Source organism: Chamaea fasciata, unplaced genomic scaffold (assembly GCF_029207755.1).
Source record: "Chamaea fasciata isolate MVZ Bird 193981 ecotype frontalis unplaced genomic scaffold, bChaFas1.0.hap1 SCAF_2, whole genome shotgun sequence".
Taxonomy (NCBI): Eukaryota; Metazoa; Chordata; class Aves; order Passeriformes; family Sylviidae; genus Chamaea; species Chamaea fasciata.
Window position 1 is genome coordinate 85,276,665 of NW_027094087.1, and position 24,942 is coordinate 85,301,606.

Consider the following 24,942-nt stretch of genomic DNA (forward strand, 5'->3'; position numbering starts at 1 on the left):
TATTAATCTGATGAGAGGCTCTGAATTTGAGATCCTTCCTGCATAGCTTTCCATGAAATGAGGAGGAGACACAGAATCAAAAGGCTGTAAATAAATAATATATATTAAGATTAATGCATGCAATTCAAAGATGATGAAAAGAGCTGCTTTGATGTTTCCTGTTTAAAAGGGAAGGAATAAATGTCTTGTCTGCACAGACTTTGTTTTTAAGGCAAAGAAAACTGTATAGATAACCTAGGTGAATGTAATAGGACAGGCCTTTCAGATTTGGGAACCTTGAGCTGCAGAAGTGGACCTAGAGTAGTGGTTGGGCTTTTTTGAGGCAGGCAGTAAGGGATGCATTTTGATTCAGCTTATTCATGTGGAATTGTCATCCTTGAAATAAGACCCAAATTTTTGGGGTGGAGGGCTAAAGGATAGAGGTTTGCAGGAACAAAGTGCTTATTGAGGAAGGAAGCGATCTTGCAGTTTTAAGAAAAGGATGGGACGTCTAAATTAAAGAAAATAGAAACAAATCAGGAAATCCTTCCAACAATTTAAAGATCGTCAGAAATAACTGTTTTTGTTATGTCTTAGAGCCATGCCCTGAGTGTGAGATCTTTGAGGCTCCCCTGGATAGGGAGAGAATGTGGGAAATTGAACATGGAATTATGCACATGAGAAGGCTGGATGGCCTCCAGTGGGACAGTGAGACAGCCCTTCCTGCACAGAGGCTTGGACTGTGTCTCAGCTTAGCTTTGGTGTTTTTGTTAAGCTGTTGGCATCTTCCCATCACTTGCCTATGGGGCTGAATTTGTGGCGTTTTATTAGTGAGTAGCTGCCTATTGCTGCTTGCTCTTTTCTAGTATATATTCCTTTTTGGTGCCCTTCTCTGCTTTTAGAAGATTTCCCCGTGCCCTGCCCACCTTGGCAAAGGCGCAGGGGCCATGTGAAGGGGAGGTGCAGGAGGACTGAAATGTGCAAATGCAGAGCAGAGACAATCACTGATGAAAGATGGGAGTTGCTGCACTTCACTGCTCCCCGCCGTGTTCTTCAGCTGCTCAGCGCTGTGTTGTGTTGCTGTGCACCAGCACAGAACTCTGTGCTAGTGTGTATATTCTCTTTTTCAGAATCAGTATGAAAAGCACAAAGAGGTTGTTGCTGCTCAAGGTGTGAAGATTCTTGGGAAAGATTTGGAAAAAACCTTGGCTGGTTTGCCATTGCTCGTAGCTCATAAAGAGGATGAAGTCCCAGTCCTCAAGGTGAGGTGGCTGATGTTGAAGTACAACACACTGAGGGTGTGTGTACTTGAGCTCTCTGGTGATGAAACTCAAATGCTGAGAGCTCAGTTTGCAAATAACTGGGGTTTTTTGGGTGTTTTAAAAACTGTTCCAGTAACATACTTAAGCTTTGTGCCCATGTGAAGTTTGGTGGTGTGATGTTTTTATATCTTGACGATTAGTTTTTTCTCTGATATTTTGGTGGGGTGTCTCTGCTGCTAGAATAAGGTTTGAAAACAAGGATCGTGGTATAGTTTGACTCTTAAACAGTTAACTACTGATTTGGTATTTGTAGTAATTTATGGCTATATTCTAATCAAGTTATATTAGGTAGATATCTACTAGTGGAGTTCTGCAAACCCTCCTAATTGCAAAGCTAATTTAAGATTTTTGCAATAAATTTCTTTAGTGACTTACACGTTAAAAATGGTAGAGGAAAGGATGTAGCTATCCTAAACCCAAAACTGCTCTGTGTTCTCCAAAGGCAGGAAGTTAGTTTAGTAATGTGAGCTTCCTTTCTAATTTACTTTTAAATTTACATAGTCTTCCTTTAGTCTTCTGTCTACTTATTTATGCCTTTGAAGGGAGGTTAAACTTTTGGGATGTCCAAACACGGAGCTTGTTGCCAGGTCGATATGACTATTTACTTAGTGTGCTACTGGTAGTAGATGCACGGTGGCTGAACCCATTCATCTGCCAAAGGACTTAAGTGTTTGAGGTTAGAAGGCATAGGCTCTGAAAAAATGTGTTTTTTTGACTTTTCAAAAAGCAACAAATTGGCTTTGCTGCTCTTATATCCTGTTTTGTACCCAGGCCTGAAGAGTGTTCAGAATCCTTTCCAGCTCATGGTTTTAGGTGTCAGCTTTTGTCACTGACCCTCAGGCAGCCAAAGGCATTGCCACACAATGTGGGCCATGTGTTTGCTCAGCCTTGCCAGCAGAAACTTGTAGTGCTGGGGAAAGTGATGTGTAGTCTGCAGAGAAATGTTACCAGCTCTGAAGGTGGGCATCTGCTCAGTTTTATGTGATCATCTTCCTGAAAAATCCTCAGGTCTAGTTCAGCTCAGGCTTTTCTAGTGCCAGAAAGAGTCAGTGTCTCACAGGCTGTCCATGATTTACACTCCAGCTCTGTCACTTGGGACCTGTCACCATGGCTGTCACATGTTTTCAGCAGCTTATGAACAGGAAGATTTTGTACCCTGAGGCATAAATAGCACGAGAACTAAAACTTGCTTTTTTCTCTCCTGTTTTTTTTTTTTTTTTTTTTTTTTTTTTCCTAAAGGATGAACTAATACATGAACTGAAGCAAACACTGAATGCAATCAAATTAGAAGAGAAAGGCGTTTATGTCCAGGCTTCTACTTTAGGCTCTTTAGAGGCATTACTTGAATTTCTTAAAACGTCAGAAGTGCCAGTAAGTATTACTGTGCTTTATCTGATGCCATTGATTCTGTGTTTAGTCAGTAAATGTTTCCTTTTGACACAAAAAGATTAGTGACTTAATTTTTGTGTCTTTCTTCAACAGTATTCAGGAATTAATATCGGTCCTGTCCATAAAAAGGATGTAATGAAGGCATCAGTGATGTTGGAGCACGACCCACAGTAAGTCCCTTTGCTGCCCTGTGGTGCTGTGGGCGGGCCTGGCCGGAGCTGGGGCTGTGTGAACTCTCGGGCTCGCTGTTCCCGCAGGTTTGCCGTCATCCTGGCATTTGACGTGAGGATCGAACGGGACGCGCAGGAGATGGCAGACAGCTTAGGGGTTCGCATCTTTAGTGCTGAAATCATTTATCACTTGTTTGATGCCTTCACAAAATACAGACAAGACTACAAAAAACAGAAACAAGAGGAATTCAAGTAAGTACGAGCAGTCGTATTCTGGATGCTTCCTGAATAAGTGTCTGTGTTATTTTAGTATAAATGAAGCTGTATTTAACTACTTATTTCCTTATTACATAGCACATAGTTCTGATGGAAAGGGAGGAGAGGAGGAAGATGGTAGGACAATAAATTGATAGAATTCTGTGCTCCAGTCTAGTTGTTTAGATTTGGATTAGGCCTAGTGGGGTGAGAGCTGTGAAAGCTGTGCAGCAGATGCAAGATTCAGCTAGAACTGTTGTGTAATATGGAGTGTCTTTATTAAGGTTTGCTTTCTATACTTGGCTTCTCTTCCTAGATTATGACAGATGGGTTAGTCTTGCAGAGTTAAAAAAACCCAAAACTAAAAGGATTTGGGTTCTGTTGTTTCATATTCACGTGATTCCAGTGTAGAGGACTTAATTCCGACTGCAGTAACATGCATATGTAGTGATTTAAGGATTTATAGGGACCCAAAATTAAATTTTGAAATCATGTGTCAGTGGGTGGTCTTCAGTAGAATTAGTACAGTCAAAATAAATGAAAATATATTTCATTCCATATTGATCCCAACTTGAGGTTTTTAGCTCAGCTTTTAAATGTATTTGTTTACTTGGCAAAAAAAAAAAAAATCTTGAAATTCTGGAGTTCAGGCAGCAATATTTCTACTCCTGTGTTCTTGTGAGGCTGTAATTACACTGTGAATTTACTGCTCCTTTGGTCTTGGTCTAAGTTGAGCGCTCAAGCCTGTCAAATTAAAATCCATGCCAGGCATGCATGATTATTGCTCCCTGTAGTTCTTGAAGATCAGGTATGGACTAGAATTAGCAAGAATGGAAAAGAGGTTTTTTCCTGTTTGATTTTTCCCAGGAAGTGTGGGAGAAGGCAGAACTGGTAATGTTACATCCACTGTTCCAGTGTATCTTTCAAAGTCCTTTTCTTGTCCTCTTCCAGGCACATAGCAGTGTTTCCATGCAAGTTGAAAATACTCCCTCAGTTCATTTTCAACTCTCGTGACCCAATAGTGATGGGTGTCGTGGTGGAGGCTGGCCAGGTGAAGCAGGGAACGCCCATGTGTGTACCTAGCAAAAATGTAAGTAAGGGCCTCTTCCCACTGCATGTTTGATCCAGCTGGGAGTTCCTGGGATGATGCACCATGGAGTGCTTGCATGCCTTTCCTCAGTGCAGATTGCTGGTAGGAGATGAGGGTCAGACTTGCAGATCAAGTCTTTCTTCTGGTGCTCAAATACCTCACCGCTCTCTGCCAGAAGAGTTGAACACTGGAGTGGGCACAGGCAGTTTGGCTGGAGGGCACCTCCCAGTTTTGTGCTGTGGTATTGAGTAATGGGTAGAATTGTCATACCTGGTAGCTGAAAAAGGGGAGAACCAACTTGACATTTTAAGGGATAACCAGTTGATAAGTCAGATGAGCTGTGGGATGTTGTTGTCCCTGCCCTTTCCAGGATGGAGCACTTGCTGTGCTGTCGTTCTGCTTGCCTGTGCTGAGGTGGCAGCTCTGCCAGTGCTGCACTTCCTGCAGCAAGTTTGTGCCTAAAAACAGGAGTTTAGAGAAGGGTGTGTTCCACAGAGGTTTGGTGGATGTGTTACAGCTGCTTCATTGTGTTACAGTTTGTTGAAATTGGAATAGTTACAAGTATTGAAATTAACCACAAACCAGTGGATGTTGCAAAGAAAGGCCAAGAAGTGTGTGTTAAAATAGAACCTATTCCTGGGGAATCACCTAAAATGTATGGACGACATTTTGAAGCAACAGATATCCTCGTCAGCAAGGTAAGAGCAATCTGCATTTGTGGAGAGGGCTTAGGACAGAGTGGCAGCTTGCTTGAAGTGGAAATGCAGCATGAAGCCTCAAAAACGGGGGAGAAGCCTTCTGTCACAGACTGACATTCACTTGGGACGGTGCTTGTGTGGCATTGTGCAGGTGAGGTCTCTGGAGCTGTGGTTTGAGGTCTGTAGTGGTGCCCCTGCGGAGGCCCAAAGGAAGGAGGAGCTGTGGCTGCAAAGACCTCGCAGCTCAGAGCACCTGAGAGGGCAAAATGCCAGGCTCACTGTTTGCCAGCTGGTTGTACACAGAGCTCAGCAGCCCCCCAGGGCACCGCAGCCTGTGCTTGAAATTGCACAATAAATAGCAATCCTCTGTTGCTCTGACTGTGGGGCACTGGGCTTGAAAGAGGAGATGATCCCTTGCTCCATCTTTTGCTGTTGGAAGTAAAGCCACAGCTCTCCACCTCCCCAAATGCTTTAGTCACCATGTCATAGGACACCTCCTGCCACACACGTGCCAGGGACGTGTGCCCACAACTGAAGGGTGAGTAGGGCCTGGGATAGGGACAGGGTAGGTGCTGGTCCTGTAGGCTCTGGTGGAAGCAGGAGAGCTCTCCAGTTCTTGCCTTACTGCATAAGGTGTGGGATGGCCTGTGCAGCTGCAGCCCCTCTAGACTAGATATGGGACATGGTGTGAGGAGAAATGAAGGGAAACAAATAGGATGGGTCATACAGCTGATCAGCAGACAGCTTAGAATGAGTTTAGCTGGTGTGCAGACTGCCCTTTCTTCAGAGTTAACTGCTTCCAATGTGCTGAAAGCTGCCTTTAAATCTGTTTGTTTCTGATGGATTTGTCTCGTGTGTTACAGATCAGCCGTCAGTCCATCGATGCTCTGAAGGACTGGTTCAGGGATGAGATGCAGAAGTCTGACTGGCAGCTTATAGTAGAACTGAAGAAAGTGTTTGAAATCATCTAGATAGCTTTTACAGCAATGGGGAGGCAGGAATAAACGCACTCTTCCTGTACTAAAAAAGTTACCAACAAAGTCCTATATTGAAGACAGTGTTGGATATATGTGGGAGGAAAATATGTGGATAAAATGTTTTCCATGAGAAACCAAGAAATTTACACTGGTTTGACAGTGGTCAATTTACATGTTCCCATGGTTCCAATGTGCCTGTTCACCTCTCCTATTACCCTTCCTAATACTGGCTGCTGTTTTAAAGTTTGCCCTTCCCTCTCTTACACCTTCCTTCCACCCTTTTTCCCTCCTTCTCTCCTAAATAAAATAAATTGAATTTTTATTACAGAACTAAAGCTCTTTCACTTTTATACTGATGAGAGCAGTACTGCAGTATTTGATTAACCAAGCTTCTGCAGACTTTGTGATTCTTGGGACATTTTTGATGTAAGAAATACTTCTTTATTTATGCATACCTCTTTCCTTGACTTTCTTTTCCAACATTCTTCTGCTTTGTGCCTATAGCGGTTTGTTTTTTTTAATAGAAAATTAGGCAGTTGGATATCTCTGTATTTGCTTTGTGTGAAACAATGTTGTAAAGCATAGCTGCCCACCTTTTACTGCTTGTACAGTTCATGGAAGTCAACCTGTAATCATTATAATGCAGAGCCACAAATAAAGGAGATGGACATGGCAGCCCATTTGTTTTACAGTTTGCTTCAGTAATCAAAGTTTCACTTCATGGGCTGCGGTAGATGTGGAGAGGCCAGGCAGGGGCCCTCTTGCCTCCCTCTGCTTGGCAGAAACCTGGAGGCTGTTCCAGCAAAGGCCATTTCCTCCTGTGAATGCACTTCCTGTGTGCTCAAGGTGGCGATGTCAGCGTTCCCGAGGCAGGGGAGGGGCAGGCCAGGTGTTAAACACGGCACAACTCCTGGAAGAGGACGGAGCTGGCATCTCTTCTCCAGCTGCTGCTCAGGGCTGTGAGCACCTGCCAACAGCTGCTGGCCCCGGAGCTGTGCCTTTGGATGTGCATCACAGCTGTGGAGTCACCTGCCAGCGTGGGACTGAACCAGCTCCAGCCTGGATGTTTGGGATGGCCGGGAGTCAGTCTGTAATCCCCTCCCCTCTGCCTCCCTGCCTGCGATGACAGCTTGCTGTGTTCTTACTGAGGCTGTCTCTGGGTAACTCACAGCTCATGCTGACGGGAGCAAACAGTCTTCAAAAGCACAAGCTGAAACAAACTCGAGGATCGTTTATGCGGCTGAGATTTTTAGCATTTAAGATACTTACAAGAGTTTAACATACAACACGCAGTTTGATCAGATTTCTTCTGTCACTTGGATTACTTTTTTTTGTTGGAAAAATCTGAATGTTATGATTGAGACTATGTGGACTCCATTACAAAGGAACATTTAATAACTCACCTCCTTTGCAAATGGAATTTAATTTTCTGGATTTTTTTTTTGTTAAGACTTTAAACTTGCCATTGAAAAGGACCTTTTCACTATGGTGTGTGGTGCAACTTCCCATCCGTGGGTGAACAGAATGAGCAGAGGGAGGAGACTGCATTTAATTGTTAAAATTTTCTTTTGCAAACTATGCAATCATGAAAACTACACTAATAAAAAGTTCTTAAGAACACAGCTGTCAAAGAGTGTGGTCAATGTATTCTTTGTTTCCTCAAATCCGTACGGTGTTCTTCCGTAGGTAAAAACTCTGGGAAACGGAACTGTTCTTTTGGTGGGGTCCTGTTGTGGGATTTAAAATAACCTGACAGCTTGTTAATACTGAGTCCCTTTAAAAATGCCAATTTTATATCTGTCTGAGCACCAGTCCCAAAACCAGGGTGTACCTGAAATGTGACTGGTAAAATACCTGCTTGAGCTTCAGCAATACCTGAGCTGATGCTGTGCTGGTTTGCAGCAATGTGAGCAGTTGATGTGCTGGTTCTTCTGAACCAAGGCAAAAAGGCAGCTTCAAAAGCAGGAGCTGAAGGGGCTCCAAAAGACCCTGACCAAAAACTAACGGAAATGTAAGAGATCTTGATTCAGTGTCTGTCCGTCTCTCTCTAGACACGTATCGCTGACCACCAGGTGTTCCTTCACATGGATCAGACTCCCCCAGCCTTCTCGCGGTCCCTGTGGGCTCAGCCCTCCTTGTGCTGTGGGAGAAGCTCCGCCAACTTGGGCACCATTGGGAGTTGCTGTGTGTGTCTCTCGCCCCGGGGGGCCCAGCACTGCAGGTGCCTCTCACCAGTGCTGAGCAGAGGGAACGAGCTCCTGCCTTGACCCCTGGGATCAGAACCTGGCAGCTCTTTGTGCCCCTGCTGGGGCCCTGGAAGCAGCACCCCCACCCGCTCGGCCCACCCTGTGTCATCAGCAAACGTGCTGAGGCTGCACTGCTCCATGGCCCAGCTCCTTTACAAAGGTGAGGAACAGGACTGGACCTGGTACTGGCTCTGGCTACCACTTGGGCCTGGCCTCTAACGGGACTATGTTCCACCGGCCACCATGCCGAGGGCCTGCCTGCCCAGAGTTTTCAACAAGCTTCTCTGTCTCCAGCCTGTACTTCATCAACTTGTCCCTGAGCATGGCACGGGAGATTTAACAAAGAGCTTTACTGAAGTCAAGGGAAATGACATCTCCTGCCCTTCCCTCATCTGGCACCTGGCTTAGAGATTGGTACCTCTCCCACTGTCTGGTCACAGGCTAAAGCTGAACCCTGCTGCCACTGCTGTAAGCTGTGCTGCAGACAGGGATGCGAGCACACAGCTTTCTCTGCCCCAGCTGTACTGCCTGTGCTAGGCAGGGTGCTTCCATTTCAGCTAGTGGTGCAAATACTGCTCCAGGGTTAGCCCCGCCTTACATTCCTGCTCTCAATTCTATGCCCAGCATTCTGTGGGATACTTCTCACCCCCCCCTCATTTCTTCAGAAGAAATTTTTCTTACCAACTTGGTTTTTGTCATGTGTTCTTCATTCTCTCCAGGTTTTGTACAGCCTTGTTCAACATACTGGGCCAAGTACAACTGTGTGAGGCTGGTGCACACCTGCAAAAAGCAAGACTTGCCCAAAACATGAACTGCAGGGATGGTTTATTTTGTCTCTGCTACTCCCTACAACCGATTTTGTTTTGTTGCATGAAGGAAATGCACGCCACAGGCTGGGGAGAACGGCGGTGTTTTACACGTGGCTGTATCTTGAGCAGGAGCAATGCAGACGACGGATGCCGGCCTGACCAATGCTCCGTGTTGGCCGCTCCCCCCTCCATTACGCTGCTACTTTGGGGTGATGCCATCCTCCCGCAGCACGTGAGAGGTCAGACAGCACTCAGGCTTCAGCTGACACCCTGTGTGCCTCAGGAATGCCTGGGCCACCCTGGCTTGAAGCTTTGAAGGACGAAACTGAATATGAACTAATATTCCTCCCTCAGCTTAAACTCTGTAATAAAGTTAGCGGAGAAGAAACAAGAAAAGCAGGCTCCTCTGTGTGTAGACAGGGTGTAGAATTTTGTGAAATGAATCGAAGTTGCGTCTTTAGTAAAAGGGGTTCACTATATTCAAACTGAAGCATCACAAAATAGAATCAGTACAAAAATATACATACAGTTCTTTATTAAACAACTGTAAACACTTCACTGTAAAAATCCATAAAACTTTATAAACAAACATTTTGTAAATAGATTCTATACTACAATAAAAGAATTTTAACACAATTATTTACATGCAATACTGACAAATTTGGCACTTTCTGAAAAGAAATGTACAAAACACTTTGTTGTTTAAAAAGAAATTTGAAATTATAAAAACTCAGGGCATTACTATCATGCACTTTGCAAATACCTCACAAGCACTTATGGCACAGCTAGCAGAGAGCTCCAGGCTCTCATCAAGCTCTTTACTACAAGTTCAGATAACTTTTAATGTGCTTCCGTAAGTTTGTTGTAAAACTACCTGAACATTGTCAAGAATGAAGTCAAATGCCATATTCCAAACTGATTCCACGGATGACTGCATTAACCTGAAGGGGAAAAGGAAGAAGAGGTTGAGAATTACCATTGCAGAACCAGTCCTTTTTACAATCACTTTTGGTCTTCACACCGGAAAACAAGATCACAACAGTTCCCATGAAAGGACTTTGATACAGTCGTGGTAAAGCCCTCCCTCTCTACTTAACCACACCAAGCCTTACTTAATGGCACAAATTCCTGGTGTGAGCAGTGTCACAGCGGCTTGTGAATGCTGGCATCTGGCAGTGTGTGGGCCTCTGAATTAAGGGGTGGGTGACCTTAAACCAACTGCAGACTGAAGACCAGAAACGGCAAGCCTCTGAATCCTGATCTTTACTTCCTCATCCCAAGACAGAGATGCTATTTCTCTGCTTCCAGCAAATGCCAAGTGCAACTGACACATTTAAATAATAGTGTTTGGGGCACTATATTATTTTTCATATATTAACTTTTAATTTTTTTGTATTTATTGCTAAAAATAAAATCCACAGAGAACTACGAGTGCCCCCTATGATGTGAGTTACTCTTATAATCAGCAGCTACAAGAAGTGAATGAAGGAACTGCCCAAGGAGAACAAAGCAGCTCTGCACTCTCAGTCTCCCTTCTAGATCCCTGTATTGCAGGAAAGCAGAGGATTCCGACACTCAGAGCTCTGCAGGGTGTAACATCAGTATCACACGAGTTAAGTGTGAACCCTTTGGAGAGACACACTGCCATCAGTGCAGATCCAGCACACAGGGACCGGGAATGGGACATTCTGACAATTCTGAAAAGTTTTACAAAGAATTTACCATAAAGATTCCATAAAACAGTTCATTGCATTGTGTATTTTGCATTTTCTAAGGCCTAAAGATATCCCATAATACAAAAGCCCAGTGAACTTTCTACACTTCTGTAGTCTTTTTGGTATTGATTCATTTTGTGAAACGTATTTTGCAGACCTAAAACCTAGAAAAAGCTGAGCCCCACGGTTAAGCTTTAGTTAATAAGCAAGTCATAAATGGAGTAAAACCTCATGAACTCATGGGAAGAGTATCAGAAGCACAAAAACAGGAATGGATTTAAAGGCTGGAGGTGAGACAGGATGTGGATAGAGCAAGAGAATGAAATTAGGTCTAAGATGCCAGGAAAAAAATGAACAAAAAACAGGATTAAGAAAAGGGAAAATGCTGATGAAAACTACAATCTTTGCCTAGAAATTGTTGCCCAGAGAAGCTGTGGATTCACCATCCCTGGAAGTGTTTAAGGCCAGGCTGGATGGAGCTCTGAGCAACCTGCTCCAGGGGCAGGTGTCCCTGCCCATGGCAGGCGTGTTGGGCCTGGGTAATCTTTAGGGTCTCTTTCAACCCAAACCATTCTGTGATTCTATGAAATACTACTAAATATTACTATTAATTTTTCACAAATTACCTATTTTAACACTCCAACTCCTTCCTTCAAACCCAGTTTTTAAGCTTAAAAACCCTCACAGTAGAATGTCTAATGGATTAATGGGCTCACAATGCAGCATCTAGTGTATAAATTCTAACAAAAATAATCTAAAGTTCACAAATACTAGCAATTAAGTTACCTTTTCATGTACTTAACAACCAGATCCAACTTTTCCAAGTCTTTTTCTTCTATTAGATCAGTACAGTATTTCACAACCTGTAGAATATCTTCTTCCATAGGATCTGTAATAAGAAAGAATTAAAAATGAGTTCTTTTCCCTAAGTGTACTTAGAATATAATCACAGAACAATGGGAATACAGTAGAAAGAAATTCTGCAGTGTCAGAATATCACGGGCCAACCTGACAATTTCTGTATTGTCACACATCTTCCTGACATCAGAAGCTGTGCACATAACAGGACTGCAGGGTCCTGAAATACCTGTCTTCTTTTTTTTTTTCAGTAAGAACAACTGACAGCAAAGCTAGCAGTAACCACAGGGAGAACAACTTGGATTTAGAATGCAATGGCCATTTTGGAACTCTTAGGAGAATAATAATGTCCAGGGTAGGAAGGTCAAATTTCCCAAGGTTTTAAGGAATTGCTGTTTGTTTGACCTAATTCAAATCACAATTTAGCAAGACTGTCACAGTTGCACATTTTTTTTTTTATCTAGGGTTCTTTCCAGCATTTATTTTGACAAAACCCCAAACCCTGCACTCCTTTGCCTCTAAGATGAGATCTTCATAGAAGAAAATCAATTCCCTTTCAAGAGTTTTCACCTTAGTGGTTGCAGTATGTTGGAAAACCACAGCAGCCCTCAGACACAAGTAACATCAAGGCATATGACAATGGCCAGACACATGGCTTGAAGAGGGAGCATGGTAATTTTCATGATGTTAAGCAAGACACAGGAGATGGCAAATCCACAAAGTAACCGCTGGCAGAAGGAATCAAGTTCTTCCAAGACTGCCAAGGCAGTAAGACTTCAAGAGTACTGTGATCAATAAGCAGCAAAAGGAAGAGTGAAGGAGAAAGGATGTACAAAAAGCCTACTCAAAGCAGTTTTCTTTGTGATGCACGGCGAGATCACCCCAGAGTGACATCCCCCACCTGAGATAGTTGTGATCCACTCTTTCAACAGCGTCTTCACATCGTTGAATTCCACGGCTCCAGCGAGGTTCGGGGCCTGCGGCCTGAAAGCATGCGGCTGTGGCTCCGTCTGCTGAGCTGATGGGCCTGAAGAATCCGAGGTGGATGGAACTGCTTCTGCCTGTTCCAGACAGAGAAGTGGATAATTCTCAGTCTGACAAATATGGGAACACCACAGACATACACAGGTAAGTGTCAGTGAAGAGTTCAGCAAAGAAAAACAGCAACGATGAACTCAGTCTAAAGAAGCGGACACAGCTTTAGCAAAAGCTGTTGGTGTTTAAAGTACCTGAGCAGCTGTTCCTTCTTGTTTCAAGAAGCCATCTATTAGCTTCTGTGGGCTCCCAGATGTAGCTGGCATGTTTTTCGCAGGACTACCAATAAGTTTGTTTTTCAAAGGACTCTGAATCTTTTTCACAGGACTGACTGGATTTTTTTTCCGTATTTTTTTCTTATTTTTCATAGTTGTATGCTTCAGGTGTAGGACAGGATTTTTTGACACTGAAAAACACAGGAACCGTCAGTTGTTGATACATCTGAAAGTTAATACTTTTCCAATGAAAGGGGGACTATCTCACACAAAAATCTAATGATCACTTGAGAAAACACAGCCTAGATAAAGAAACTTTAACACACACACCATTCCAGATCCTGGCAAGTTTTTAAGCATTTGAAAAGCACTGTTAGACTTTCAGTGCATGCAGAGGATACTCAGCTATTCATAAACTTTTTAATGTGAGCATTTCAGTACTTGAATATAAGCAGCTGGTGAAATCTGAATCTACTGGACAGACTGCCTGACCTCAGTCAGAGCACTGTCCCACCAGTGTTATCAGCAAAGCCAGCAGTGTAAAAGTCCCCACAATGTTTTTATCACAGTTTATGAAGGAAATTGCTCTCATTCCATCATTCTAACATGTCTGCACTGGCTATGAAATCAGGGTGTGATTATAATTACTATGTAGCATTTAAGTGGCAATCAAGCCAATAGCATTTACAACCGATTTTTATGACAAAGCATGTTCACAGGGAATTAGTCTTATTTCTTTCTACTGATTACAAAAAAAGACCTGGATGATCAGCTCAGATCAGCTGACTATCAGACATACAGTGAGATGCAGTATCTTTCTCTAGCTGCCCCAAAGCCCTGCCAGTGCTGTGGGTTTCAGGGAACCATGAGAATGCTCCCTGAACAGAGTTTAACTAACTTAAGAAGGTGCAATACTTTAAATCACAAGAGACATCAAGTTTGGATTCCATTCAGCAAACATAGGGATGTGGCTAAGTTTAGTGCCACAGTCCCCATGAATCGAATTAATTACCCATCTGAGTAAAGCTGGGCACCTGTTTGCTAACTGAAACCACAGCTGGTTGTAACTGACAGTCTGTGAAAAATAAATACAGAAATTCAACTGAACACAGCATCTTCAGAGAAACTCTGGCTGTATTTTCCAGTTTGGTACTTAAGGTTGCATCGCTGTTTGGAGAGCAAACAACTCCTATACCAGAAGATCACTCGCAATTACACATTCTCACCTAAAGTGTTAGCAGGCTGCTGCTCTGATTGCTTCTGCCTTTGATCATATGCATCTTTCAGCTCTGCTTGCAACTCAGCAGGTAGTGCAGCAAAAACCTCGGGGTCCACCTGAACAGTAACAAAAGATTCATTTTATTATTTTAGCAGTGAGCAGCACCATTTGCTTCCTTCTAGGTCATTCGCACGAGAAAGGTATTAACATTTTATGCGAAGCAAAAATAAAGAAGATGCAACTGAAACACTGTAAAAGACATTGTACATTTTCTCTGTATATTTTAGTTTGTTAAAACAACAAAAATGTACATTTCATACTACTCTAAATATTTATTATAATTACTATTATAAGCATATAACCTTTTACTCACCTAGTGCTACTCAGTAGAGCTGCATTAAGAGCAGGATTAAGCCTAACACAGAGAGCACTCCCTTCAAATTTCAAAACAAACATTGTGACCACCAGACTTTTGTTCTTCCTTTTCTTTTGACATTTCTATTTCCTGCAAGTTGCTATATAACTCAGAATATTCTTGGAAATGGTGTCAGTTCTTTAAGGAGAGAAAAAGCCAAGCCCAGCTATGTCATATTTTGAATTAGCACAAAAGGGTTTAATCTCTTTCTCCCACCGTTGTCCACCACTTGCTTGACTGATAAAAGCACAGTCCCTTGCAACTGTCCCAGCGACTTGGATTCTAGACAAGAAATAACTTGATGCCAATTGCCAGACACACTTATATGGACAAAACAGAATTTCTTGTATTATCAGTTATTTTTCTCTTTGCGTGTCTGAAGCAGCATATCAGTGACAGACTCATCTTGTATTTGGAGTTTCCCATTATAACTGGACAGTGTTTTCAGCTCATAATCTTCAAAATCTAATTAAAAAAGGCAAACCTGTCATTTAGTGGATTAGATTTGCCAGTGGGAGAGTGCCCTTCATTTCACCGGTAAAATTCAGAGATGAGCACAAACAACAAAAAATTAGTCAAAACTACAATTACTGTTCTAAGAGCACAATGCAATTTCTACCATTATCTGAGATACTGTATTTATTACATGTCAATCTACAAATGTATTAACATTTATCTATTATTTTCAATAGAGATTTCATTTTTTTTAACCAAAACATGTATGCCATGACAGGGAGGTACAGCGTGCTATTCACACATATGATGTCGAAATAATATAGGTAATGAACACCAGAACATCCTCTTCCAGGTTAAAATTCATCAATTTAGCACAAGTTTGCTCCTTTTTCAGAACTCCATGAGTCAACACAAATTTTTCACCACACGGAATATGCACTAATTGAAGGAAGAAATGGAACAGCTCTGACCTCAATTCGCATATACATTGTGCAGAACAAAGCACTACAGTGGAATGCAGCCAATTACATCACAGGTGTAAGTTATCTTTTTATTGCAAATTTTACTGAATAACACTTTTTTAAAAAGGTTAGTGTTCTCTGGTAAAGCATTTGAGAGTCAAGGATTTGGAATGCTCTGAGTTGACACTGTTTCTTGTGTACACCACTTAATTCATGCAGAAATAATTGCAGTACATGACCATCACTGCTCTCTCAGACTGCAACATGGAAAAATTCAATTAGAGAAGCCATCAATTGAATTCACGTGAGTTTTCCAATAGAACTGGAGTGTCAGGTAACTGATTGTACAATGTCCTAACACTGTGATACAGGGATCTGAAAGTTTTCATGTTATGGAGAGCCTTGGTTTTATAAAGCCATGGATGACCTCAGCATACAGCCATCACTAATTCTGATGATCAATTTCCTTAGGAGTAATTTCTACCACATTAGACACTGTAAGGATGAGATGAAAACTTGCCACTACTAATTATTACAAATGTCATTAATCTCTAGGCATCTGTAATCTTTATTTTTTGTGTCCTACACTTCTGCAGGATCCAGGCTACAGAGATATACAGCCATTCTAAATTTAAAGACTACTTCATGAACTGATGGAAAGGAATGCAACATATCTGGATTCCTTTCACAGGAGAACTTTAGCTAACAAAGGAAATTTTCTACATTTTCTAATGAATAAATCACTATTAGTCAATTAGCTTTGCATCTGATCATAAAAACTCAGTTCAGACAAAAGGAATGAAGAGCTGAAAAACAAACCATATTAAGCTATAAAAAGAATTAAGTGCATCTTTGATTTTAACACAGAAAAAAAAGCCTCCTGTATTAATGGACTGGGTTTAGCTCTTTTTTTTTTTCCCCACCAAGCCTACAGGAAGCTTTTCAACCATACTATTCAAGGTATTAAACTTGGACCTAACTCAGAAAATGAAAATTGTAAATATTAGTCCTCAATAAAGAAAGCAGAATGGCTTTCAGGAGAAAACTCTGGAGTATGAGCATATGGCACACTCAGATCGTATGGATATCTTTGATAAATAAATAGGAAATACTCGATTCTTCTTGAAACTACACCTTCAAAGAAAAAGGCTGCTCTACTAAGTTGCGTTTTTGGATCAAGTAACTGGGCCACAAAATACATTAGTAGATAGAGACAGAAAAACCAGTGCAAAAAACTAGGTCCTTTTAAGAAAACTTCAAAAAGTAACGCTGTTTTTAAAAATAACAATCAATTCTTGACTACCTAATTATTAGACAGATAAAGCATAATCAAACTAAATGGAATTTTTATAATAAGCCATATGCAGTGAACATTTACCCTGAAAAACGGTACTGAGTGGCAAGCCAAGTGTGGAGGGGTGTAGTTCAGGGCACAGCCCAATTTAACACACATCTTGCTTATGGACAGACATAACTACAAAATTGAAAACAGCTGGGGCAGAGAGAGCTCAGGTATTATTTGCACACTAATTCATAGGGGAAACCAAACTTTGCAGTTCAGGAATAAAAACTGACACAACTGGTTCTGAACTCGAATCAAGGTGAGGTAATTTTAGTAAAAAGATTAGACTATACATTTTTTAAAATAACAATTATGCATTAACTATTTAGTGGAATTTCGACATTATTTTCTCTGGATTTTTTTTGCCAGCTAAGCAACATTATGCATTAGAAACAGCAACAAATCTCTACAAATGTTATTAAGTGGTATTACTTCACCTGAGAACAGCAAAGATGCAATGAAACAGAAAAATAAAAGCATTGCTCAGTTTTAAATGATGCAATGCAAGATAAGTGTATCTCTGGGTAACCAAATCTTTGATTTTTTTTTTTAAATTTTATTTTTCACACTACATTTTTTCAGCATCTTCTGGGACTGAAGAGCAGAATAACATTAGAAGCATCCTTACTGTTCCCTGCTGCACTTTCAGGTCGCTATTTTGACAAACACCTTTGTTCTTTTCTCATCCTGTACATGCTATGTATGAGTCCATTTAAAAACTATAGAGATATGCACAACCTTTAGCCATGACTACTCTTCTCTCAGGAATGGGATACAAACAACTACATCGACAGAAGAAGCTAGCAGAGGTTGGCTTTACCCCATCAGAACACACACTTAGGAGTATCCTGTAACTTAGCTAAGCAGATTTTGGGAGTGCTTCAGACTTATGGTTCAGTGTAAACTCAGTTAAAATGCAAAAAACCCCAACTATTTACAGACTGGATTGCAAAGCAGACTATATGAGGGGGTTTTACATTAAACAACAGCAAAAACGTAGGCAGACTGATGACTATAATCTTCAGTAAATATTACCATACTATGTTTCTGAAAGATAATGCAACATATAAAACCAGAATTTTAAAAGAGATTAAAGGACCATGAACGATTGTGGGAAATCACAGGTTCCAGTTAATGCTGTCTCAAGAAAGAGCTTCTAACTTCCCAGAGATGAAAAGGGACTGTTTATTAATACCATGCAAACATCCTACCTGTGAGAAAGCTGGCAAGGCTATCACATTGATTCCCGTATTGGTATTTGGTTCTTGGAGCTCTGGTATTTGTAAAAGCACTGTTCCAACTGGTTGTGACAGAAGTGCAGTGTTACATCCATTTATTGGCTCTTTTTTGCTCTCTCCGTAACTCTCTCCTTGCTGAATGGTGCAGATTTGCTCTACTTGTTCTCGGAGATCGGGTGGCAGAGCTTCTAGCACAGACTTATCTAGCTACAAGTATATAAAAGCTTTTAGATTTTTCTAAGGAAGAGGTAACAAGAGTTATTCTAGTCAAAACATTAGTTATACAGTTTCTGAAGTTTACAAAACCCATGACATATTACCGAGTGAATGCAAACATCCTTAGGAACCTCAGAGTTACACCCTGCAGCAATAAATTAACATTTAAGACTAAGCGGCTCAGTAAATATGAATGCTCAGTTTCATCTTTTCACAATGATCTTACCAAACCCCCACAGATTTCCTTCCTTTCCTATTCTTCCTAATGATAAAGAAACCCAAATTCTGAGTTCAAATTACACAGGCAACAGGTTGATATGAATATTAAATTGGTGTCTGGCACAAAGCTGTAAGCAATTGATTTCATTTATTATACAGTTCTAGGGTGCATGTTACTGATTTACCTTACTGGTATTACATATGTTTGCATACTGTCAGACTTGCCAGAGTTGGATGATGAAATAAGCTTTTACTTACTATCAATTATTCACTTGAAACAACTGAGATAACCCCTCAGTGTCCAGAAGTTGCTGTGTACAACAACAGCTGCACAAATGACTGAATAAATACAACTGACAAGCAGATGCACAGCAGCATTTTTCTCACAAGTAAAATTTGAATAGAACTATGTAGAGAAATGCCAACATTTGCCTCTAAGTTCTGCTGAGTAAGACTTCATAACTGTGTTAGAATAGTTTATCCTTTACCTTTAAGAAGAAAATTTGGAGCTTATGACCAGATTCTGGATTTACAGAGGAGAACCACAAATATCTATGAAAATCTACTTGGTTTGGTAACTGAGAGGTTTTGATGAAAGCTATCTGTATTGTTAATCACTTCAGTTACTTTTCCATGTTCTGCTTGTATTCACTCATTCCAAATTTGCTGTATATATAACTCTATAATCATTTTCTGGCAATCCTGGGTGTAAAATATCTTGCTGTTACTTTCCTAGTACAGTATACAAACAGCAGTGTGGCACTAACTCTCACCACTCCTTCCCAGCCCTGGATTTTTATTACATTCCATATTATAATATGGTTAAAAGCAGAAAGAAAGATACTGTGCCATAAGGCCACCAGAGTTCTAGGAACTCTACTGAACAGCTGGTGCATTTTCCACTTGTTTATACATATTCCTTCTGTGGCAGCATCTGAGTGTACAGAGCTTTGCATTGTCCAGTCGAGTTACTTTGAGATCCTGAGCTGGCTTGGATATTGCATAAATAGGAACAAGTTTCCTGCCAAAATCATAATTTCCTTCTTAATATGGATAAATACTTGAGAAAGCTGTTAAAAAAAATCAGAAATGCTTTTACAGGTCTAAATTACAGACATTTAAATGACAGACTTTTACAGAAGAGCAAGTAAATCTGCTTATACCTAAAATACCTGCAGAATTCTGTGCAGCTGTTTCATAGCAGACCCTTCTAACAGAGTCTACTTGAACAGCATGTGGGGTAGAAATAATGAAGGCTGTCCCTTTGTTAAAAAACACCTAAAAAAATTCCCTATAGCCCATAGAAATACTTTATTTAAATATGCCCTCCTCTCATCTAAATGGTGGTATCCTGTACAAATGTTAAGTGTGCAACCTAACTTCAACATTATTTATTAAGGCAAAATATTTTTGTATCAATAACAGTTACTTACTGTGCACTGTACTTTACTAGAACTCTTTGTTTAAAAAGAGCTCTTTTTGGGTCTATCCAAATAAGACAGACAATCCCAAGTTATTACAATATACTCCAGATATTTCATATTCTCAGGTTTACCTGGGAAGCAGATGGAACCTCAATACTCAGATTGAGCCTGGACTTTACACTGATAGGAGAATGCACACCATTCCACTTGACAGCAGTCTCGGTGTTGCTGGCATTAGAATTGAGACCAGGTGTGACATTGGTACCACGAGATGGAAGGAAAGTGCAAGTTCTTGAATTAGAAGATATTTCAAGGTCCATAGCAGCCACAAATACTATACATATGGAAACAAAATACAGAGTGATCATCTAATATTTAAATATTAATATTTAATATTTAAAATACTCTGAAGATTCGAGACACAGTAAAAGATAATTTCTAGCATTATTTGAAGAGTTTATGCAATATACAGCACAATCACAGCACTTTTTATTTCAAAGTATCCTCTGTTATTACTAACTAAAACAAAAAAAATTTGGACTAATCCTATACAAAGTTTTATTAGTAGTAGTATTTGCACTTGCAGCAGCAAAGACCACTCTCAGAAATTTCATGCTGCATAATTTATACTGGTGTAATATTGAGTAAGTATTCCAAAAGGTGATCTATGTTAGGGTCCTTCAGAAGTGATCATTATCACACATGCCACGTACAAAGTTCACTGACCTTCCTTATGTTCTTCTTCTGAGTGTTTTTTTGCTTTCTGAACATGAAAAAGATCAATAACTGAATGTGAGCCACCAGGTAAATGTCCAGATTGTACTGTTGAGAGGGCTGAAGTTGTTTTACTGATGGGAACTAGCTGCTGTACCTGAATTCCAACCTAAATCCAAAACATAAATGCATTCATTTAATGAAGTTTGAAATAAATAAAATAAATTTTAAAAATCTGTAATTATATCGTACCAACATTACCTTCTTTGGAATTGAGTAGCCTGTTGTGGGTGGGGGGGAGGACAAATAAAAATACACTGAAATACACATGAACGGCCACTAAAAGCATCCCCAACAAACCCCAGGATTACCCACCATAACCCAACAACTAAGAATTACAAAGGTGTTACCATCTAAACTTCTCTTGATATAAAAAAGTGCTGTCAACAGGATCATGAAGCAATGTGTTTTTTTATGAAATTTCTTAGATACTAACAAATACAGAAATACTGACAAGAATGTGGTTACTCTTAAATCTGGCTACCCAGCAATGCTTTTCCTCAAGGACAATCTATACTAAATCCATCACTTCAGCCTACAAATTAGAAAAAGACTATTGTTTCATTTGTAAATACAGTTTTTGCAAAGTCTCAATGGATGAAAGTACTTTGGTAGAAGTAGTCTTTTTTAGATGAGGCGTTCCTCATTTTCCAAGACATCCTAGTTTTTCATTTGACTTCTAAACACCAAATCAGCAGGGGTTCAAAAAGTGTGTCTAATTAAGAATGCACTGGTACACTGTCTTAGTTTATTGCCAATCCTCCATAATTTTAAAGAAGAAAACCTGACACTTAGAAAAAGCTGTATATGGGACTCAGAAAGCATGAAGGAGCTAGTGTAACATATTTCCACCAGGTTTTCTTCTATAATTGCATAGTAAAGATTTTATTTATTAACACCTTCTTAATTGCAATAATGGAATTTGACATTTAAATTAAGTATTTCCTTAACTCCAAGCCAGAGAGCTGACTTTGCAAGGCAACTTTGTGAATCAAAACCCTACTTCTATATCCAGAAGATGAATTAATAGAGGTTTGTTTTAGAAATCTTCTGTAGTCTATTGTAATAAATGGCTAATGTCAAAATAGCAGCATTGTGGGGTCACATTGCTACAACAAAACCACTGAGATGAGCAGGAGTTCCAAAATAAACCATGAATCAAAAGAGCCAGAAAATCACCTTCAAACAAAGGCCTAAACATGGGCTGGTAACTTTTCTTGTTCTAAGACTTGCAGTCTAGAGCAAAAGCTTCTTTCGTCTCTATACAGTTATGTATCAGTTTATATTAGTTACATAACTAATGTATGGCAAAAGTTTACAGAAAATTCTAAGACAAAATAAAATTTACAGGTGCTGATAGAACTGTAGAAGATACAGTCTTACTTTGTTACCTCAGGCTGTTTTAAGTTGTGCATTAATTTATACCAGAAATTTTTTTTTTTTTACATTTTTTCAAGGGTTACAAAACATAACATAATTGCACATACTAATTTACATACGCTTTGCATTACCTACACTTTTGCTTGAGTTTAGTTATCATCTTCCACAGGGAACTGAAAACCCACAGAAGACAACAGAATGGGTTGATAAAGATAATAAATTTCAGATTTCCCATTAACTCACCCCTCGCATATCGGATATGTTCAGTTTCATTGTGTGAAACATGTTCAGAGTTTCCTTCCCAATTACTTTTGCACTGTCTGTTGCATGGTCTAGAGTCACTGTCCTAAAAAGAATAAACAAGTGTGGTTAAAAAGAAAATGGTTTCACAAATCTGAAAGATAAAAATTCTGTATTAGTTGCAGAGAGGACTTGAAAGACAGAACATAATTTCTTGGCATATACAAACTGAACACTTTTTATTTGTTCTGTGGTTTCTTTTTAAAGGTAGTTAAAACCAAGCATGATCTACAGAAAAAGTAAGAAAAGCAGAATACTTCCTAACTGAACATAGTCAGTGTGCAGTCCACACATTAGAAGGTCAAATTTAGTGTGTATATCTATATATATAGATATACACACACATACACACAATTTATTGAAGTCAGACGAAAAGTTTCACAAGTTTACAGTTTGCACAAAAACACACTCCTGCATTTTTGTCTTTCACTCAAACTTGGTTCACAGAGAGTTTGCTCAGTATTATTTCAGTTGTCAATTGTCAAATGTCTACAGTGAGAGTTTCAAAAGAACTCAGAGGGGAAGCAGATATAGGCATGTGGATTACAAGCAACAAGGAATTCAAATTAATGGCAAGTAACTTTAAACAACGTTCCAAATGATCTTAAGCTATGGGCAAATTTTTGCAACAAGTCTCACAAAACAACCTGGCTGTAAATTTTACACATTACCACTTGAGAGTATGTCAGGACAGCAGCAGTGCTTGGTAGGCTCTGGATTCTCTAATGGCCTAACCTTTGACATCAATAAGGACAAAATTTCAAGTTGTTCATCAAATGTGTGATGTAAAAAGTATTCTCATCGAAATAACTGATGCAGTTTTAGCTCGGGCAGAGTGGGCTCTATCTAAACAGAATGACATTTGGTGTTTTGACGGGGTGCCATCCTGGCAACTTACTAAACACTCTGCTGGTGTTACTCTGCTTTTGAATCTGTCAGAAACCACCATGAACAGCCAAGTGATCTATGGAAAGGTCCAGTTCTGCCAATATGAAAACTAAAAACCCTTGGACTGAACAATATGAAGATGTTCTTAAGTTTTGCATGTTAGTATTTTTAAAAGGAGATCAGTATCAGCATGAGCCTTAAGGTACACAACATTTCAGAAAAAATATTTTAAAAAGGCCTATGCTGAACTATCAGGATTGGGTTTCAGAGATGCAGTAAAAATATCATTTAATCTTAAAAGCTGACTTTAAGCATGTCTGCAAGTCTGAATCCTTTGTAGTACTATGGTTATCATCCTAGGGGATCTTGACTTGCAGAATGAGAAAGCACAGCAAGCCATGCACCTTTGAGGTAAGAGGCCAAGAAATGAGCCATGAGCTGCAGCCACAGAAAAAAAATTTAAACTGAAGAGAGAAACTGGTCACATGGGGCAACACCACACTGAGATTTCTAATCCATTTGCTTGGATGCAACTTTCGGTGTTTACCCTTCCATTGCTAAAAAGCCTTTCACTGGGCTGAGCAGAAATGCTCTAACAAAGACAGAAATACAGCACCTACAGCATAACCTGGACTGACTGGGGTTGACAAGGTCACTGGAAAGCCAGAAGCAGAAACAGAGACATCACCAAACAAACTCCTGGCATTTGAACCGCTTTAGCAATGCGTGAACAATTTTGCATTCTTGGGTTCCCCTGATCTTACCGAAGACTTCCTGAGTTAGGGAAATATCAGGGCATGTATGTACATTAGTATGCCTGACCACAGAAAAGGGGTCCAAAGCACTGATTTGTTTATGAAAAAGCACTCTGACAATAGTTAAAATAAAGGAGGAATAAAGCTCTATCTCAATACACACTCAATACTAAAGATATGTTCTTAAGCTGCTAAGAATAAATCTTCAGCTCAAAGAATTCAGGATAGCCAGAAGAAAAAAGTATACACTGATGGATTTTCTTCTTGGTATATATACCAATTCTAAGCAGTGATGAGCTTCTTATAGTGAAACATGAATTTTGTTGTTTCAGTCTTCATTACAGCTGAATTCTGTGTAACAAGATCACATGCAGGACAGGCTCTATGCATGCAAGTCTCACTACTGAACTCTAACCCACTGAAAGAACTCCTGGGAATGTGGATGTGCTGTGCAGGGCCAGCACCAGAACTTGATGATCCCTGGGTGTCCCTTCCAACTCAGCATATTCTGTGATCTGTGAACTCCACCACCTCTTCTGTTACCAGTAACACCCACCAAATGACCCTGCAGTTCAGGAGGGATTAGTCTGTTATAACCACCTGAGATGAAGGTAAAGTAGAAAGCCCTATCATCTCAAAAGCCAGGGATTTTGAGAGATGGGATACCGAAGAACAACTGCTTTGATAAAGAATTGTATGCCTGAAGAATATATGTATAAGGTTCTGTGACAATCTTGTATGAAACAGCATATGATACTCTATGCCTAGATTATATCCCTGTGTTTTCAGTATGCAAGTATATGAATAAAATTCAGATTAAAAAATATTTAGTCAACATCATCCAGTTTATCAATAAGGAATAAAGAACAATGAACAGGAGTAACAGCACTGCTTGTGGAAGCTGAAGGTCCTACTCCTTTGACAGTGACCTGTCAACTGACTACCCAGGCAGAATAATTGGGTTATCCTGATGCCTTAGGTTTCAGCTTTCATAATTTTTAGATTTTGTGTTGCCTAGGTGCGCAGCTCTGAGCTTCATATTAAGTGTTAGTCAGTTCTCTTCACAGGGTAGGTAGATGAAACAAATCCTCTTCCAG

At 40.2% G+C, this 24,942-nt stretch overlaps 2 protein-coding genes across 8 annotated transcripts in view; one reads left to right on the top strand and one right to left on the bottom strand.

The window, feature by feature from the left end:
* The window catches only part of EIF5B (eukaryotic translation initiation factor 5B), a 35,921-nt gene extending 28,410 nt beyond the window's left edge, over positions 1–7,511 (top strand). For all 5 annotated transcript variants that reach the window (XM_066176576.1, XM_066176579.1, XM_066176577.1 and 2 more), the window contains 7 exons: positions 1,110–1,241; positions 2,541–2,672; positions 2,784–2,860; positions 2,948–3,112; positions 4,067–4,205; positions 4,742–4,903; positions 5,767–7,511. In XM_066176576.1, the coding sequence (XP_066032673.1) occupies positions 1,110–1,241; positions 2,541–2,672; positions 2,784–2,860; positions 2,948–3,112; positions 4,067–4,205; positions 4,742–4,903; positions 5,767–5,874 (915 nt within the window). In that variant the 3' untranslated portion in view covers positions 5,875–7,511. The remainder of the gene's footprint in view (positions 1–1,109; positions 1,242–2,540; positions 2,673–2,783; positions 2,861–2,947; positions 3,113–4,066; positions 4,206–4,741; positions 4,904–5,766) is intronic.
* A 1,946-nt stretch (positions 7,512–9,457) lies between these two features.
* REV1 (REV1 DNA directed polymerase) overlaps positions 9,458–24,942 on the bottom strand; it is a 56,826-nt gene continuing 41,341 nt past the window's right edge. For 2 of the 3 annotated variants that reach the window (XM_066176586.1, XM_066176587.1), the window contains exons 8-16: positions 22,146–22,248; positions 20,475–20,631; positions 19,880–20,082; positions 17,863–18,096; positions 13,985–14,093; positions 12,738–12,949; positions 12,410–12,569; positions 11,437–11,539; positions 9,462–9,876 (exon numbers count right to left, since the gene is read on the bottom strand). In XM_066176586.1, coding sequence (XP_066032683.1) covers positions 9,765–9,876; positions 11,437–11,539; positions 12,410–12,569; positions 12,738–12,949; positions 13,985–14,093; positions 17,863–18,096; positions 19,880–20,082; positions 20,475–20,631; positions 22,146–22,248 — 1,393 coding nt within the window. In that variant the 3' untranslated portion in view covers positions 9,462–9,764. Of the gene's footprint in view, positions 9,877–11,436; positions 11,540–12,409; positions 12,570–12,737; positions 12,950–13,984; positions 14,094–17,862; positions 18,097–19,879; positions 20,083–20,474; positions 20,632–22,145; positions 22,249–24,942 lie in introns of all 3 variants that reach the window. The other variant, XM_066176585.1, reaches the window with a different exon arrangement.